General features: G+C 42.7%; 2 protein-coding genes across 7 annotated transcripts in view; one reads left to right on the forward strand and one right to left on the reverse strand.

The window, feature by feature from the left end:
- The first annotated feature begins 259 nt into the window (after window positions 1-259).
- On the forward strand, window positions 260-7525 carry slc25a51b (solute carrier family 25 member 51b). The gene is made up of 2 exons (XM_061685392.1): window positions 260-381; window positions 3133-7525. The coding sequence occupies exon 2, from the start codon at window positions 3196-3198 to the stop codon at window positions 4114-4116; it is 921 nt and encodes a 306-aa protein (XP_061541376.1). The 5' UTR covers window positions 260-381; window positions 3133-3195; the 3' UTR covers window positions 4117-7525.
- frmpd1b (FERM and PDZ domain containing 1b) overlaps window positions 6731-19632 on the reverse strand; it is a 40328-nt gene continuing 27426 nt past the window's right edge. For 3 of the 6 annotated variants that reach the window (XM_061685386.1, XM_061685388.1, XM_061685389.1), the window contains 6 exons: window positions 16186-16312; window positions 15805-15897; window positions 13606-13788; window positions 13100-13301; window positions 11038-11976; window positions 6731-10886 (listed from right to left, as the gene is read on the reverse strand). In XM_061685386.1, coding sequence (XP_061541370.1) covers window positions 8404-10886; window positions 11038-11976; window positions 13100-13301; window positions 13606-13788; window positions 15805-15897; window positions 16186-16312 — 4027 coding nt within the window. In that variant the 3' untranslated portion in view covers window positions 6731-8403. Of the gene's footprint in view, window positions 10887-11037; window positions 11977-13099; window positions 13302-13605; window positions 13789-15804; window positions 15898-16185 lie in introns of all 6 variants that reach the window. The other 3 variants (XM_061685391.1, XM_061685390.1, XM_061685387.1) reach the window with 3 other exon arrangements.

Consider the following 19632-nt stretch of genomic DNA (forward strand, 5'->3'; position numbering starts at 1 on the left):
TTGCAGGTTGTTTTTCTCTCAACAAGTTTCTGTTTGGAGCCCAGATTGCATATAAAGATCTTATAACATGAAGATACAAATATCCGCTCTTGTTAGGGAAGCATAATAAGAATAATCAACAACAATACATGTACTATTAATTGCAGAATACTGGACTTGAATCTTTTATAAAGAGTTGCACACCTAATCCACTAGATGGCGATAATGTAAATCCAATAGTCATAACAAAGTTCAATGTCCACCATTGAGACCGAAGAAGAGGGACCTATTGCTGGGGCTGCAGACACGACCTAGAGCTGTAGATCAGTGGCCTTTTTCCTCACCAGGGGAAGTTGCGCTTAACCTGTCGGGGGACAGGACAGCGACTGGTCCACACGACAGGTAAAGACACATTTTTACGATCCCGCTAAACGTTGGGGTTCTCCCTTCGCCTCTTGACGTTCAAGTGTCCGTCCAGGGTCCACAAGCTGTCATTAAGCAGCGTTTTGCGCATTTTGAGTGTGGCAGGCTAATCACCTAGCATGCTAAACAGACACGTCGTGATTGTAGCTCGCATTGTAATCTGTGATTATAAACTTCAGCTCTCGGGGTGTTGTTTTTTTTTTATATTTAATTTCTTTGGGGGGGGTGGCTGACATAACAGAAACACTCCATGATCGCACATTGGTGCAAGATGCGGTTAAGCTAGCAAGGAGTTTATAGAGTAGCGTATCAGCTCCAGAGCAAATTATGAACTTTAACCTCTGGGCTTGGGCATGTTTCCACATACTGTAGTGTTGAATCTTCGATGTTTGTTTTGGCGAAGCTTTTCTTTAAAAAAAATATATATATACAAATAAAAAAATATGACCGTAAACTGGCAAGACTGGATCAGCTGCGAGGAAGCAGAGGGCGTGTTCGACCCACGACATCATGGTAGGGGAGCTCTTTCGCGTCAACATTACCAAAGCCAAAGTATGGACTGGACTGCAGAAATGTCTTCTTGATCATGTGAGCACGGTAAATGTTCAACTTTGTGAACTTTATTGTAGTTGTATTTAGTTATGTCAGTTGGCTCAATTTATTTTTCCATGAATTAAGGAAATTATTTTCCTCTTGTATTTTAACCTGAACTTAGTATCATATTCCATACATAGTTTACTTTAAATAGAAATATGTAGCTGTAAACTGTCTGCCAAGTTGTGTTATGTCTTAATGGCAGATGCATGGAATAGGCAGGCTGTTGAGATTGAACAGTTTGACTTCCTGGAAGTTATTCTACAGCAGGAAGTATCAAACATTTTATTTAAAGCCCTGACCTGACTTAAAACAATCACTCGCTGCAACATTAAATACATTTGCACAGTGTAATGAGATCCAATACAAAGTAGTGAATGAATTAAAAATCATAATCATTCGGGGTGTAACGATTCATTGTGGCAGATTGATGATTGCTGATTTGATTCAAGGATGATATTAGTTCATCGAGAGCGAAACAATTCAGTTTTTGGAAATCAATCCAGTAACATTTTAGCCAAAAATTCAGCCAGTGTGACAGTAAAATAAATAACTGAATATTGGAGAGCACAGGTGAAATTTCCTAAATTCCTTTTGCTTCTTGTAAAGGTATCAGGTAAAATTAATTATGGAAAAAAGCAAACAATAACCAACTGTTATGGCAAGTAATAACAATCCTACCCTTTTCTGCCCTTTCTTGTTCTCTTGGTTAGTTTTGTCCTCACCAGGTGTGTCCCCCATCTATAAATGACTGCTGTAATGTTACTTGTGTTCAAATATCTAGACTGTCTCACTATTGTTCTGATGTGGTTCTCACCCCTAGTCCTCTTGTACACTCTGTCCCTCTGTTTGTCCCTTAAAACCATTTTCTGTCCGGCTGCATTTTCAATAGACATCAGAACAATTATAAAGTTTTATAATAAGCAGAGGGAGTATTTCAAAGTGCCCTGTTGCACAGCAAAACTGTTCCAGCACAAAATCATACAGATTCACCATTCTGCAAGGCCATGCAGCAGAACAGGACAGGTTTAAAAATAAACCCCCAAAAAACGCTGATTGGCAGTTTATCCCAGTTTATTATATTTATTCACATTATAATTTGGGGGTTTAAAAAAAGTGGGGTAGTTGACCGGGACCGTTTTGTTTGTTTGTTTGTTTGTTTTGAGAAACGAACAGTCGCTCAAATGATTTTTTCAATTATGTTTTTGTAATTTATTTTGTTTTTTAATTGTGTTGCAAGCAGAAAAATGAGTTAAGTGCACTAGCAGCAGCAAATTGCAAAACGAGCAGTAGTTTGGTAGTGAACAATACTTTAAAAAAAAAAAAAATGAGGTCAAGGGCTTACTTCAAGCTGTTTACTTTAAACCCGAACATTAAATGAAGATAATTACACATTTTGTTAGTGTTCATTGAGCCAAACAACATTGCCTTTGCATATAAGTTTGCTAGCTTAATGCTAACACACGATGTAAAACAACTAACAACCTAGCCTCAACGTCGCACTAATTATAAACCTGTAAAACTACTTATATTTTGAGCAAATGTGTTAACAACACATGCAGACAGAGCATACAAAAATACTTACAGTTAGGGGTGGGTGAGTACTGATATCGTTGTTATTTCAAGGTATTGGGTACTCATGAAGGCTGCTTATACCAGCCACCAATACTTAAGGCAAAACTGTCTGACATCGAGTAAGTCCTCTTCGCCAGTAATTGGCGCTATACTGTGGCGGGTTGACACGTCGGCAAATCATCATTTGGGTGAGAATGAAGTAAAAGTCTCTGTCCACAATTATCTGCCATTTTGTTAATTGAAATTTTATGTATCAAAAGTACGAGCGGTATCAGTACTCAGTATTGGTAAGTAGTCGAGTGAAAACTCGTACTGTTATCGATCTGAAAAAAAGTGGAATCGAACATCACCACTTTACAGGCATATATTCTTTATCGTCGATGAAACACAACTAGTATTATCAGAGCATGATAACTATGTGTAGTATGTCTGTATAAGTACTATACTGCCTTCTGGTGGCCAAGGTGTGCATACCCCAGAATGAGCAGCACATAACAAACTGCAACCCTTATCTATCTCCATGCTCTCTAGTCTGAAAACATTGTTTCTGTGTCGTGGCAGGTGTTTATCGAGGAGAGCAGTGCTGATGTGAGGCTCAAGGAGCGCTGAGTCTCCCTTGGCACCATGGAATCTCCGTCAGCCCAGACTCCCCCACCACCGGCCTCTTTGACAAAAGGCGGTCACCCCTTGCTTTCTACCGGGCCTCTGAGTGGCATCCTTGGGCCTCAAGGAAAGCATTACATATGCGGCTCCATGGCAGCTTTCACCAACATCATGGTGACCTTCCCCATCCAGAAGGTTCTCTTCCGTCAGCAGCTACATGGCGTGTTGGCGGTGGAGGCGGTACGGCAGCTCCAGAGGGACGGCCTCAGAAATCTTTACAGGGGGCTGCTCCCCCCGCTGCTCCAGAAGAGCACCACCGTGGCAATCATGTTCGGCTTGTACGAGGACTTCTCCCGAGTCCTTCTGGAGCGGGCCGAGGGCAGCGGCCTGCCGGAACTGGTCACGCGAAGCTTTGCCGCTACGCTGGCGGGTACAGCGGAGGCATTCCTGGCCCCCTTTGAGCGTGTGCAGACGCTCCTTCAGGACCACCGGCACCATGGACGCTTTAACAACACAGCCCACACTTTCAGGACACTTCTGACAGAGTATGGCGTCAGGGAGTGCTACCGCGGCCTCGTGCCCATAGTGCTCCGCAACGGCCCCAGCAACGTACTCTTTTTTGGACTTCGAGGACCCATAAAGGAACAACTCCCAGAAGCCACAAGCCGCGCGGGTCACCTCGTTAATGATTTTGTGTGTGGGGGCGTTCTGGGGGCGGCACTCGGCATCATGTTCTACCCATTAAACGTCATCAAGTCGCGGGCTCAGTCACGGGTTGGCGGAGCCTTCCAGCCGTGCAGGCAGGTGCTGCTAACGGTGTGGCGGGAGCGAGGCAGGAGCGTTGCCATGCTCTTTCGGGGGGCTCACCTCAACTACCACCGCTCACTCCTCTCCTGGGGCATCATCAACGCCACCTACGAGCTGCTGCTGAAGCTCATATGACGGTTTAAGAGAGAAAATACATGGCTGATCCAGTCAGGAGTAGGAGAACGTATGAACAAATTGAGACATGGTGTGACCTAATGTTTCCAGAGAGATGATGTTCCACGTTAGTGTAAGCTGAACCCCTCCACACCGACATGAATTTGTGTAACTCACATTATTTCAACTGTATACAAGGGTCCAATGAGGTGCAAAACCTCCAGCCGAGCACCTTTTTTGTTTACAGTATCAAGCAAAAGTTATTTGAGGAGGTTTGAGTGTTGTGCGTGCCGTGTGTTTTGTGGAGCATTATCTCTGTTGGTTTGTTTGAGAAAAAGCACTAATTTGTTGAATTCTCCCAATGAATTGGCCTTAATTTATTTCTTCTGATGGTTCACTATCAGCCACATTCAAATGTAATGGGATAAGCCTCCGAATTATGTTAAAGGGGAGTTTGCAATGTAAAAATACAAAAAGCCTTTTTTTCATATTTGTGAAAACAGTCGTTGACAGGAGTACATGATAAATATGATCTGTGGAGAAAAAATCTGCCTTTTGATTTGTGCAGTGGTTTCTTGTATAACAAGGAGGCACAAAATGGGGTCCAGAGACGGCTGATTGTTTTTCCGCAGGTCATATTTATCATGTACAACTGTGAAGTTATAATGACTGTTTAAAAAAAAATCTGACATCATGTTTAAATTGCCAACTCATCCCATGAAGTGGCCATTTTTGTATGTTTAATTGGCATTGAAGGTCATAGCACCCATATACAAGCCCACAAGCATGATAAGCAACATCCTTTACTGATGCAGTATTTGCATTTATTATTGGGAAAGTAATGTGAGCTCAAAAACTACCTTCGTTTTGTTTATAATTGTGACTGGCATTTATTTTGGGTTCTGCACTCGCTCTCAAATGTGTCCTTCCTGATGTCACTCTTGCTCTCCTCCACTTTAACATCTGTTGACATAATGGGCTCACATTTCACACTCGAGTAGCCACAGCCAGTCAGCACGCAGCCGCCCCTGATCGCCTGGAGAGGCGTACAGGCGGCGCTGTTTGGGCACACAGCACCATAATGGCAGCAGAGGAAATGTTCAGTGGCACAAAAAGCTCAAGCTGCCATGTAAATAGACCACTTGGCCTATTTCTTAACTGCTTTTCATTTTCAACAGTCTACAAAGTGTTGCCTTTTATAAGGTTTGGCTTCTATGAACATGAATGCTTTTCCCTGAAGCGCAAGCGGTTCAAGCCATTCCTTGCAAATGTTGAAAATCAATGCAAATTTTGCTGTGTCATTTCTGCGGAATATATTGAGAAACATTTTCTTTCTTCATTCCCATAAATGACAACAATGAAGTCAGTCTTTTCCTTTCTCGAGCCATTCTGTAATTCCCTAACCTTTTCAGCTCCTCTGCAGGACCGAAAGCCATTTTACCATAACATTGCCATATACTGTAAATATGATGAAGACCACAGAAGACATCATGTCATGGATCAAAAACCCTTTGATGAGAAATTTCACACTGACCCATTTTGAACCAAAAACCTAACTTTGGGAATCCCTGTACCTCTTATTTGCCTGACCTGTCCTTGCACAAAAGTGCTTACTCCTAATGCATTCTACCTTAGCATTCAGTGTCAGCAACAACTGATTAAACATTGGACGCTTTCTTCTGTGTTTACAAAAATCAGTCACGTCACTGTGTGAAAGTGTTTTTCCACATGTGCCTCACTGTAGACTTTCTAGATGACTGAATCAAGAAGTCAGACAGATAAAGATCAGATTAAGGGCAATCTGACCCGGTTGGAAGGGGGACTGGATCAGGGTGGAGGGCTGAGCTGCTGTGGTTACAAAGCCCATCAGCTCAAGTGTTTTTCATTGGGACAAAATTAAAACCTCTCTGTGCTTGAAGGCAGCGTATAAGTGTTCTCAATCAATGTGTTGCCTGGTGAAAGAGAAAACATCAAGAGTTCTGCAGTAAACATTCCCTGGCCACAACATTAGGTAAACTCCCAGTAAGGGAACTAAAAATATCTAGTTACACATATGGTGGTTGTAATTTGCTGCAATTTAATTCCGCTCATTGCACTAAAACAGCACAATATTTTGGTTAACATATTTAGCTACATGATTTCAGTAAAGAGAAGTGCAGTTTTACACCACTGTAAACTACCACCGCAATAATAAACGTTAAATAAATACTGTCAATAGTGTCATGGTTAAACAGAGCGGAATTAGAACCATAACAAAAATGTTGAACGATATCAATCCCCCGGCACGGTGGAGGACTAGTTAGCACATGGTGTCTCTCAGTTCTGAGGACCGGGGTTCAAATTCTGGCCCCGCCTGTGTGGAGTTTGCTTGTTCTCCCTGTGGCTGCGTGGGTTTTTGCCGGGTTCTCCGGTTTCCTCCCACATCCCAAAAACATATATGGTAGATCGATTGAAGACTCTAAAATTGCCCGTAGGTGTGAATGTGAGTGGAAATGGTTGTTTGCTTCTATGTACCCTGCGTTTGGCTGGCGACCAGTTCAGGGTGTACCCCGCCTCTCGCCCGAAGATAGCTGGGATAGGCTCCAGCACGCCTGCGACCCTAGTGAGGATAAGCAGTACAGAAAATGGATGGATGGATATCAATCCCAAGCCTCCTGAGTGTTAAAGGTTGTGTCATTTATTCCCAAACAAATACATTTCTGAGTACATCTGCAGAATCGTGGGTACAGAGACATGACTGCGGATGAAATGTACAACCGTATCCCAGAAGGATAACAAACAATGAGGTGACACAGGCACTAGTTTTTTACTTGAGCCTGTTAAATGCAACAGCAGTACGTTATGAGTTCTACTCTACGTCCAGATATTGGTGCGCAGATGTAGGCTTCTACAGAGTGGTGACTTTTTAAACATGGCCTTTCACCATAAGAATACATCCTCGCCAACGTAGTTTTGCTTTTCCCCATTTGTATAAGCAGATGTTATTCTCTACTTCCCATGTGGTGTAAACAAGCAGATAAAGTGAACACTGACAACTCACAGACATCAGTATGAAGTCTTTATACTGACAAATTCTAATGTCATGCAACTTTGCCGAATGTTGCAAGTCAAAATGCAGCTAAGTTCTTTAGAATTGAGACACAGGCCAAAATTTCAAACAAAGAAATCACCCATTATTTTCAGACAAACATAATGCAGTTATTGTTGTTTTTGATGTTGGCACAACAAAACAAAAAGTAAAGAGAGATGAGGAGTTTGCATAGCCATAAATGATAGTGACATAAAAAGACATAAAAAGGTAAATTTTTTACCTTGGTGTACAGCATTTCTCACTAAAGTGTTTACCCAGAAAGGAATGCATCAGGGAGACAGTTGTGGATGTTTTAAGACTTTTGATCATTGCTACATTAAAACAGTGTCAACAGTCACTTTTCTGACTCGCAAAAATATAATATTTGTTGTTTTGAAAAAATGTTTTACGCCATGGTCCTTACTCTCACATTTTCAGAAAATATATGCTGTCTAAATATATGTATATGCTGTCCTTTGAATGAAAACTACATCATTATACTGCATAATGTTTGAATGATAGGAGTGTTTCAAAGATGCTCCGTAAGGACAAGGAAAGGTTATGAGTCTTATAAAAAAAAGGTGCAATCTGTAACAGTCAGAAGTACTCTCCCTGATTTGTCATGGTTCTATCTAATCAGAGTTTTATGTTACTGTTATGATGGAAAAACAAAATCTTTAAAAAGGTGCAAATTTGCACATAGTAAACAAATTGGTTCATTTTTGTGCGTTTGTGATTGTTCGTAGTAAAATGGACTGTGTTATAATTAAAAAAAAAAAAAAGACAATTTACAGATTACACCTTATGGAGTGAAAGAATCCAAGTTAATATAATACTGTTTTAAATATAAGGTAACATTAAAAAATCCAGTGACAGCCATAGTTTCAGATTTGTTAACCACCAGAGACCTGAACATCATAGACCACGGTGCAAATACTGTAAAAAATAAATACATAAATACATAAATGGGCAATTCATCCTTGCATACATACACAGGTTGTAATAAAATAAGAGAAATATAAGAGTTATAAAACTCATATGTACAAATGCATAGTCCATATGCATCCACAGAGGGCAGGCAAAGTTTCCTCTCCTCATTCAGGGTTTTGTGGGCTTTATGTATTTTCATGTGGAGATGTGTGGTGTGCATGTGCATGGCACTTACTGTACAAGAACAAAGGGTCTATAGCTCTCGCAGCTCTAAATTCAGTGTCTTAACAGTCTGGCAGGTTAGAAGGTTAAAAGTTGAGGGGTACACCACAAGGAGTATCAGCGGAGTCTAATGTGGGTGTCCGGAAGAGCTGTGTGAGCGCGAACACAGATGAGATGAGTACAGTGCATCGTTTGGCGAGCAGCCTCACACCATCACCTTCTCCTTGGCTCTGTCCAGACCCAGTGAGGCCCACACTCTTGCACGCAGCACTAGTTCCAGCTGTCTCAACAGCCCCAACAAATTCTCGGTACAGACCCACAATCTCTTTCAACTTGTCCATAGGCTCCTGGCTGTCGTCGTCCACGCTTGCGTTATGGCAGCTGTCACAGCTAGCGCATGGACTGGTTCGCATGCATGCTGCCGATAGCTGAACCAACGCACCAAAACTGTTTGATAAAGACCGCAGGGCTTCATCGGGAGCCCAGCCTACACGTGTGGCCCGCTGACACCCGGATGCGACTCGTCGAGCCTCTGCTTGGAGAAAACTCCTCTCAGCCTCTGTCATACTGGCAGGACTGCATCCCGTACAACATGCTGTTAGCGTAGTGTTGCCTTCACTCCTATTGTGATTGGGATCGGGTCCGGCACCATCCTGCTTTGAAAGGATGTTTGTTTGCATCTGTTCAGGTAGCGTCCGCTCCAAGACCAGCAAAAGCTGATCTATATCTTGTCGCAGGGAGGCAAAACCTCCTTTCAGGCCACCGTAGTTCTTGTTGGTGAGGGAATGAAGGGGACCCCGGAGTGAGGTTGTCGGAGACACAGGACATGAAACCAAGGGACTGAGTTCAGAGGAGGCAGTGGAGAAAGTGGAGAGTGGACGAGGGTTGTCTTTCAGCAGTGACAGGATATTGGGATTTGGGGGGGGTATGGTGGGTGAAGGGACAGGAGGCGGTCGTGTTGTTTTGGGACGCGTGCGGCGGGAGAACTCATAGACAGTCAGCTCCTCGTCGAAGCTGATGCCGTCCTCGTTATCGCCGCTGAAACAGTTGGCGTAAACGGTACGGCAGCCACAAGCCTCACGCTGCTGTGGAGGGGTGCTGTCTCCGAGGGAAGACGTTGGCGAGTCTCCCCCAATCTGCATGTTGGATATGCCTCCCATTCCCACTGCTGAGTGGGTCCGTGATTGAGGCTGCTCTGATGAAACATTGTGTGCACTGTTGCTTGCAAAATTAAGATTTGGATGTGACCCATTTATCCCATTGACCTTTCTCAAGTATGAGCTCACGTCCTCTGCTTCCTTAATGGTAGCTATGACAACCTCAGCTCCATCCTCAAAAACATTGCCTCTCCTGCCTGTTTTTGAGGCTACTGTTTCGTTATCTTTCACAGGGGTCTTGTTCGTATCAGACAGCCCACTTGCTACAGACAAACCTGAACCAAACCCAGATGTATCGCCATTGATTGAGCTAGTAGAGGGGTAGTCCAGAGTCCCCAAAATCTCTTGTGAGCGGGTCATGTACCAGGGAAGCGCTTGGATCTTTCCCCTAAGAACAGAGGCAGATAGTCTTCCTCCAATGCTGGAAGAGCTACTCCTAAGATCTGAGCCAGACCCAGATCTTCGTTGTTCTCTACTATCGTGGCCAATAACATCTTTGGAGCTGCTTAGAGTGAGGGAGGTGGCAATTGATGCATCTGCATTTTTGGGTGACAGGCTCTCGTGGCTAACAGAGACCCTCCTTGGTCCTGACTGGACACTGCCATTGCGGCTGCTCCAGGGGTGTATACCGTTTGTTGGATTTGTGACGTCTTTAAGGATGCTTTTGTTTGGATCTGTCGGAGAGACTGGAGAGCTAGAAGCTAATGATAAAGGATGGAGAATTTTTGGAGAAGTGGGTTTTGGTGGTACTGGAGGGGGAGCAGATAACTTCGTACCTGAATTTGAGTGAGGGATAACAGGTACATTTGGTGGGTTTTCTGTAGTCCCATTACTTTTTGTCTCTTCAAAAGGGTCCTTTTTTCCAGGAATGTATGTTTTGTCTTTGGAAACGACATATTGTCTATTCTCTTGTGTCCTATTTGCCTGTTCCTCCCTCGTGTGTAGTGATGTGACTGGTAATGGTTGTTTGTTGCGTCGCACTGCCGTGATGAGTGGCTTCGACAGAGGCAACCCTCCTGTACCATATGTGACCGACTTGAATTCCATAGTGTCCGGCTCCATTTCCAAGAGGTCAGAAGACAGACATCCAGAGGCATCCCCGTTGCAGTGGGGATATGATTTCCCATGCTTTGGAGACTTAGGAGGAACAATCTGAGGTTTTGGAGGCAGCTGGGGTTTAGGGGCCAATGGTGGTTTAACCTTAAAATCAGTTTTCTCTGCAGAATATAGTTTACTAACAAGGTTATTAACTGTATTTGTGGGACGTTTGAGCTCCTCCACTTCTTTCTTGTTTCTAGCAGTTTGCACTTTATTGGAAAGGGGTGAGGCTGGTACTTTTCCCGAAGCAGCTGGAAGTGAATTCCATGTTCCACTCAACCGATTAGCATTCCGCTGATCCGCCAGCTCTTCGTCTGCAAGTGAGAGGAAGTATTTATTTAAAAGTGCCAATAATATCGTCAACAATCAAGTTTTGACAAATGTCAATTACTAGAAAATATGCAAGCCTACATTTGAACAAATAAATATATCATGAAGTTAAAAAAAAACATGCCATGAACAAACCTGAGAGATCTGGAACTGGTGGAGTGAATCTCTCCTGTGCATCAAAAAACTCGTCTTCAGACTCTGACACATTGTCTTTGACCAAAAGAGCTGGTTTGGGATTTGGGGAAGGAGTTTGGAAAAGAGACTCTTCATCCTTGGAGAGGCGCTGCTCAGCTGGTCCTGCTTTGTGGCCTGGAATGGAACTGGTTCGTACTGGGACTTTGGGAGGGGTTTTCTTTTTTCGAATGGGCGCACTTTCGAAAGGTGTGCTGTCAATCATTCTTAAATCTCTTGAACTTGGGATCTTAGAAATGCGTCTTACTACCTCCCTTCCCTGTTCTTCCTCCTCCTCCTCCTCATCATCATCACTAGCAGCCCCCGACGGGCTTGAGAGGAAATCAGCTCTAGATAGTTCAGCAAAACAAAGACAAGAGTTGTCATTGACTCTGTAATTGAGATTAGTCGGTCTTGACGGGCCTTGGAGGCGTTCTGGTTCCAGAAGGAAGGGTTGATGAACATCCAAAGTTTGGGTATTCTCTCTCGTGTATGACGCATCTAGACGAGGGAGAGCAGTACTGCTCTCCTCTAGGGCAGCGCTCAAAGAGCTGCTAGACAAGCTAGAAAAGCTGCTGGTCACCCGTAAATCCGTGTGGTACCAGGTGGTCTCCGGATTCCGTTCCTCAGTCATCACTTTACGCAGTCTGCTTTCTGTAGCACCTCGTTCCTCTTCACCCCCATATTCTTTACCTTCTGTTGTCACTATTATCTGCACTTCCTGTTTGCATTTGTCCTCCTCCCTCTCTTGTCTCTCCTCCTCTTTCCTCTTTCCTCCCTCCTCCCTCCGTCTTCCCTCCCAGTCCTGACTTGCTGGGTCATGGTGTTTGTAATTCTGAGAGTCCATTGGGTCATCCTCATCTGTTGATTCATCTGAGTCACTACAACAGCGAGACACATAACCTAACACGACAAACAATATGTTAGCACAATACTGTTTGAGTTATGTTCAGATAACCATGAGTGGCTTTTCTATCTGTACCCATACTTGGTGGCAAACGTTAACGTGATAGAAATATGTGGGTCATTTGAGAATTGAAAAACAGGTACCGTAATGTTTTGTGTATTATTTGCATTTTTTTCCTATAAAATTCATCAAAAGTCGATAGAGCGTATTAAACAGAGGTATACGGAAAATGAAAAAAAATACCACATTTTATATAAATAATAATTGTATAACAAGGAAAATGAAAAAAAAAAATCACATTTTATTATTTTATTTATGACTTAAATGTATATTTTGTCATAGTGGCTGTTTGTCGTCATACTAGATTGGCTCCAACTAACGGAGACAAATTCCTTGTGTGTCTTGAAACATACTTGGCCAGCAAAGCTGATTTACTTCTGCTAAAGTAGTAGTAGTGTCTCAGGACAACTATCATTTACACAACAAGTGCATGTTTCTGTATTTTGTGCATGGATTACCGTAATTTCTTTGTATAATACACTTGAGTATAATGCGCACCCCCATTATTGACCACCCCCAGCCCCCCCAAATTAGGAAAACCCTTGTACCTATGTATAATGTGAAACATCGACTTGCTGCTATCCATATGCTCAAAACATGAAGTAATATATTTGATTAGGTTTTTCAAATAAATATTCTTCTTTGTGTGCATGCATTAATGTGATTGTTGTTGTTTTTTTTTTAATTCCATGTCAGGACATGCCACGCATGATGTAAAAAAGCTTATTCGTGCTTAATATTACAGAACTGCAACCAAAATCTATTTGGACATATGTAATTATGCCCTCTTCCCCATCTGAAAATAGCAGAAAATAGCATTCCTCATATTTTACATTTTTTTTACGGACATTAAAATATTTCCTCTTCATATGCTCTCACTACAGAAACAGTGACTGTATCTTAATGTCATGAAACTGCCACCATCTCTACCTTTAGGGTATACGAAATTTAATGGATCCACCAGAAAATGTCAGGGACACTAAATGTCCTCCAATTCTGGAATGACCCATGTATCAAAATGGCCAAAGTCAGAAAGTGACTTAAACAATTTTTGCTCACTTGATAGGGATTCATAGAACTCGCCCTCTACCGCGGTGAACTTCCCACACACACCTTCTTCAGCAGCAATGCGGTGCACCCTCACTTTGGGGCGCCCCATTCGGAAGATATTGAGACTCGGATCCACCAGGAGTTTGCAGTACCCTCCCAGCAGACATGCTAGGTCTTTGGCTGCCAGAGAGTCCATCAGTAAGGCAAACGGCTGAGAGATGGAGGCCGTTGTAGAAGACAGTGCGAAGCAGAAGTGATTTAAGCCAGAGGGTAAGGGAGAAAAAGGCAATGGAGTGGGACAAAGGGGGAGAGAAAGTCACATTTGAGTCCAGTGAATTAACCTTGTGGCACTCATACATATTCCCTTGGGCTACTTGGGTGTCATAAAAGGGATGCTTGACCTATATTTACTCAAGCATCAATTCTCTAATCTGTGTCAGTGTAAAAGTGCCTCAATTTCTATTAAAAATAGAGCCCAGTATCTCAGTGTCCATGTGCAAATATGACTTGCATACCTTCATGTCATGCAGTGAGATGCGCAGTAGACTGACTTTGTCCGACTCGGAAAGCAACTCCACGCGGCTGATGCTGCTGAAGTCAACCAATGTAGAGATTACATTGAGCTTGTGGTTGATGACCTGACTCATGCCATACTTGGCTCCCACCAAGAGGCTGACTGACACCTCCCTTTCTTGAAGCTGGGTGTGGACGAGACAGAAAACATCACCAGAACATTTAGTATTCAGTTGTAGTAGTACTTAGTAGTAGTCGTCGATGCAGTGTTCCCTCTGTTTTTATAAGAGCAATTGATGATTTCAAATTTTATGCAGCTGCGCTTCTGCCTGCACTCACACCGCCTCTATTTGCCCCTCTGTTGACTTGTGCCGCTAAGTGAATCCACGGCTCCATAGACCTCGCTGGATCGCATTCAGATTCTAGTAAATGTTCGGGTAGTCAGTGATAAATTATCGAGTAGTAAATAAATCTCAAGTACTGGTGATCATATGCTAATGTGGGGTGGATATTATTGTTTTCAAGCTATTTTTGGCGTCATTGGTGAAGAATTGTGGTCAAAATATCCCCAACTATCACCAGCCAATCCAGCCGAGTAGCCGCACTTCCGCCTCCGGCTGACAATATAATTGTGTAACTTCGCTATAGAAATATATTGATTAAAGAACACCCATCCTTTAGAATGTATGAATTTGTGGATCAATCTTAATCCCAATTTAAATTCTGCCACGTCTTATTTGATGGGACCCATTGACAGAGCAAATGGCCATGGCAAAGACAAAAGTGCAGAAGGGTAAAGACAAACAAGTTCATAAAAATTGTATGACTTGCACAATTTACTGTACATGTGTTGGCCTTCAAACATTGCGGATACAATTCCATAAATGATCCTAACTACTCATTAAACCCATTACACTCTTGTCTTTATACAATTGTGTGGAAAAGTAATTGCCTCCCTTCACCTTCTTTATCAACAGTTGTATTATTGACTGTGTTGATTGTGTTAACAGAAAAAATACATAAATACATGTTTTTTTTTCTTAATTGCATGAATAATTTTGGTGATGTCTGCCCTTTTTTTTATTAGAGAACCTGCCCCCAAAAATATCTGTTCACATGTCTGCAAAGGAACCCAGGACCACATCGAAAGAACTGCAGGCCTGCCTTTCCTCAGTAAAAGTCAGTGTACATAACTCAACAATAAAGAAAAGACTGGGCAAAAATGGCATTCATGGCAAGAGTTCCAAAGAGAAAACCACTGCCGACCCAAAAGAACATAAAGGCTCACCTTATTTTTGCAAAAAAAAAAAAAAAAAAGACGTTTGGGAGAATATTCTATGGATTTATGAGTTGGAAGTTGAACTTTTTGGAAGGTGTGTGTCTTGTTACAGCTGGCGTAAATGTAACACAGCATTTCAGAAAAAGAACATCATACCAACAGTCAAACATGGTGTTGGTCGTGTGATGGTCTGGGGCTGCTTTGCTTCTTCAGGACCTGGACTACTTGCTGTGATTGATGGAACCATGAATTCTGCTCTTTACCAGAAAATCCTGAAGGAGAATGTTGGGCCATCAGTTTATGACCTCAAGCTAGAGTGCACTTGGGTTTTGCAGCAGGACAACGTTTCAAAAACACCAGCAAGTCAACTTCTGAATGGCTTGTAAAAAACAAAATGAAGGTTTTGGAGTGGCCTAGTCAAAGTCCGGACATGATTCCAATTGAAATGCTGTGGCATGACCGAAGAAAGGCTGTTCATGCTCGAAACCCCTCCATCGTTGCTGAATTAAAACAATTCTGAAAGGAAGAGTGGGCCAAAATATTTCCAAAGAGATGTGACAGAATCATTGGTAGTTATAGAAAACCCTCAATTTCAGTTGTTGCTGCTGAGGGTGGCCCAACCAGTTATTAGGTTAAAGGCGCAATTATTTTTTCACACAGGGTCAGGTAGCTCCGAATACTTTTTTCTCTGTACAAAAAAATAAGAATTTAAGAAGGGAGCAAATACTTTTTAATGACACTGTACATCAGAGTCCAGCTATTACAAACAGCTCTCAATATAATGCAATGTATCTCTACAGCACTCCACATCTATGAGAAATAGAAAAAACTGAACATGATTTACTAATAAGTACCATTTTAATCCAAGCGTTACTGTATAATATGTATCTCTGACCAGCAACATCAGGCTCTTAATGCTTACCATCATTGTAGCTGAGTAGGATCTTCCCCCATAAGAAACAAGCTCTCCCAGCTGAGTGAGGTAGGCCAGCCGAGCCTGGGAAGCAGATATTACCTAAAACAACATATATGTAAGGAATGACAGAAGAACAGTAGGATGAGTAAAGATGGGGAGAAATAAAAATTACAGATCAACACTGTCTACAAAGAAATGTGCTCCACTCATTTTACTTAGCTGCATATATCCCATAATGTGCCCTTCCTACTCAAGCTGTCACTCCATATATCACTTTAAAACCACAAGAGGATTAGCTCTGAGCCAACCCTCCAATCACAACTAAACCTTATTAGCTACAGTATTATTTTTACACTGTAACCTCAGACTCCTTGGTCAAACTTGTACCTTCTGGCGTGGCTCTAACAGAGCCTGGATCTTTTTGAGGTGGTAGGTGATGGCTTTCCTCAGGTCCTTCTCCCTCATGTTGCTTAGCAGTGTGGGGGAAATGAAGCTATCGAGGCCAAACTCCTTCCTGTCATCACCCAAAGGAAGAGGTGATAAGCACTCCGATACAGCATATTGAGGTGTACACCCACAACGCTAAACAGTGTTAAATCAATACCTTGCTGACTATCAAAACTGAGCATTGTTGACTTGCCTCTCTTGTATTGAATCTCATTAGATTAAGTGTTCCTAATGTACTGACTGGCCTGTTGGTACTACTACTAGTTGGTACGACTCACAAAAAGTTAGGGATATTTGGCTTTTGGGTGAATACATTTCCTAATTACAATTGGTACTTAAACAGTCGTTTTCATCATGCTGTTCACTTTTTGACATCATGACACCAAAACCCCCACCTCATCGTGGTGGAGGGGTTTGTGTGTCCCAATGATCCTAGGAGCTAAGCTGTATGGTGCTTTACACCCCTGGCAGGGTTTCCCATGGCAAACAGGTCCTAGATGAGGGACCAGAAAAAGCATTGCTCTAAACCTACTATGATGATCACGTTTTCCCTCGCCCGGACGCGGGTCACCAGGGCCCCCCTCTGGAGCCAGGCCTGGAGGGTGGAGCTCGATGGCAGGCGCCTGGTGGCTGGACTTGCATTCATGGGGCCCGGCCGGGCACAGGCCGAAGAGGCAACGTGAGTCCACCTTCCCAAGGTCTCATCACCTGTGGGAGGGGCCGAGGTAGACGGGTGCACAGAGAGCTGGGTGGTGGCCAGAGGTCCGCGACCCCCTGCTACAGAAGCTGGCTCTTGGGACGTGGAATGTCACCTCTTAGACGGGGAAGGAGCCTGAGCTGGTGTGCAAGGTCGAGAGGTTCCGACCAGATGTAATCGGGCTCGCCTCGTCACACTGCTTGGGCTCTGGTACCAGTCCTCTTGAGAGGAGTTGGGCTCTTTTCCACTCATCGAGCATCGAGAGGCATCGAACAGGAGTGGGCATACTTATTGCCCCACAGAAGCTCAGAGTGCCCACCTTTTTTGGAATCCGGAACACATGAAATGGGCAAAAGACACTCGAACCACGATACGCAATACCAACACGAAAACATGTTAGAAGTCACCGTCCCAAAACTTCACACAGAGTTCAGACAGCGGTTTTGGAGTCGTTACATTCGACACAAAGAGTGGCTCTTACATCTTATGGTTGGACTTCAGAACAACTGACCCCTACGTACGTAACTACCATCACTTCTCATTTCATTTCTAATGAGTGGGAATTCGTTCAGCAGACAAGAGCCCGGCACAGAAGCCACACAGGGACAGAATTGAACAGATTGAGGAGAGGCTGTGCGAGGAGGTGCAGAAATATGTGCATCTTTATGATGCTACCACTAAAAAATTACAAAGATGCACAAATGTCAGCGAACTCCTGGCGTGAAATTTCCGTGGCGGTAGGTTTAGTGGTGTTGGAGTGCCAACGAAAGAGGAAACTACTACCGGAATTGGCCATAAAATGCAGAGGAAACTCCACCCTGTGGTGTCCTAGCCAAGACCAGCTAGCGACACCCCCGACTTGGAGGAGAACTGCAGCACATTTTCAAAACAGCGCGTGTGGGTTGTGCTTGAGTATAAAGGCAAACTGTGCGAGGGATAGCCGCAGTGACATCAGCGCGGTCGCCGGCCGCACGAGTATGAAGATGCCTTAACACTAATCCTAATTAGTCAAGAAATATTGTTGAAAATATAGAGGCACTTTACTTTTTCAATTCAGAGCTATCGTCATGTATGAACTTTTGTACTACATATGCACAAATAAGTTATTGTGCACATTTTTTTATTACAATTTTCAAGTGGAAATTATTTATATTTACATGCACTTTTCAGTGTTTGTACACAACTGTCATGTTTTTTACTTTTGTACTCCATCTGCACAAATAAGTTAGCTGCAAATTTGTATTTTCAGTTGTTTTATTTCTTAAGAAATGTGACGTGACATATCTAGGGTTGGGCATCGTTTGAACTTGAGCGATTCCGGTGCCGATTCTGGTTCCTCATTTCGAGGAACGATTCTCTATTCCGATTCTTTTTGGGGGCTGGGTCAAAAAAGTTTGCATGGTTTAAATAAAGGGTGACCAAAATATGAACATCCATTTTGTTAGCAGCCCGCAGTATGAACTTAAATGAACATTTGACTCGGGATTCTTTAAAACCAGCATCCATATCAAACCTATGAAATACAATGCAAAGTGTGTGGAACTATCCCAAATTGACTTAATATTCATGAATTATTGTTTTAGCTAAAAGTTAAATCTAGCATTGTTAAAATAGTTATTTGCGATTGTTTTATCACATCAAATGGTTTATATGTGCAAGTTTTAACTTCACTTCCTGTTCCAAGCATGTGGCCTTTATTTTGAAGGGTTCGCACCAGAACTCAGCATTTTGGCACGAAAAATAACTTCACATGACACCGGTAAAAACGAAAGTAAAACGAAAAAGAGTAATGAATGGAACCAAATGCTCTGTAAAACGTTGATTCCTTTACCTACCCACTTATGAGACAAGGTTAGTGTTTGTGATACACGGAGACAACATTTTTGTGAATTTTTTCCCAATTCATTGTGATGTAAAGTTGCTAGTTTGACCTTTGAAGTTTTAGCTTAATGTTAAGCTTGTAATGCAACTGTTTCTACTTTCTTTCCAGTATGGTAAAGTAATTGATATTTTATGTGTCTGTCATCAGCTTTTACGTTGATTTGAAGACTAAAATGAACGCTAAAAACCGTCTGTGTAAGAGTGCAACCCACCGTTCAACTTCAATGTTGGCATAGACGTATTTTATTGTTTGCCTCACCCCACTGACTTGACTGAAGTGTAGGCAGAGGCTCACGTCAGGCTTCTCCACATCGTGAAAGCCTCCTATGCACAATATAATCTTAATCCAAGTGTTGCACTGAGGTGACTGCTCATTTATTTTAACATAGTTAAGACACACTTTTGTTCGTCGCTGAGCACAAGCACGTCATCGTGCTCATTCTTCTTTGTTGGTTTTCGACGCTTCTTCGTTGGTTTTCGCGACTTCTTCGGGGTCGGCAGACTGTAGGTATCAAAACTGCGAACCAAGATTTTTTTATTTAAACGATTCCAGGAGAACCGGAATGATAGTCCCATTTCCAATCGGTTCTCGATTCCCAACCCTACATATTACATATTTTTACATGGCATATAAAAACATTTAAAATTGTCAAAATTGACTCTTATCTGTGTGTTTCTCCTTCTTACAGAATTGACATCGGAGTATTTAAATCAACCTTGAATCAAATCTAATTGCAACCTAAAGAGTCAAAATCGAATCAAATCCTGAGCTTCTTAACAATGCCCAGCGCTAATGGATGGATGGAGAT

This window comes from Phycodurus eques, chromosome 9, assembly GCF_024500275.1.
Source record: "Phycodurus eques isolate BA_2022a chromosome 9, UOR_Pequ_1.1, whole genome shotgun sequence".
NCBI lineage: Eukaryota > Metazoa > Chordata > Actinopteri > Syngnathiformes > Syngnathidae > Phycodurus > Phycodurus eques.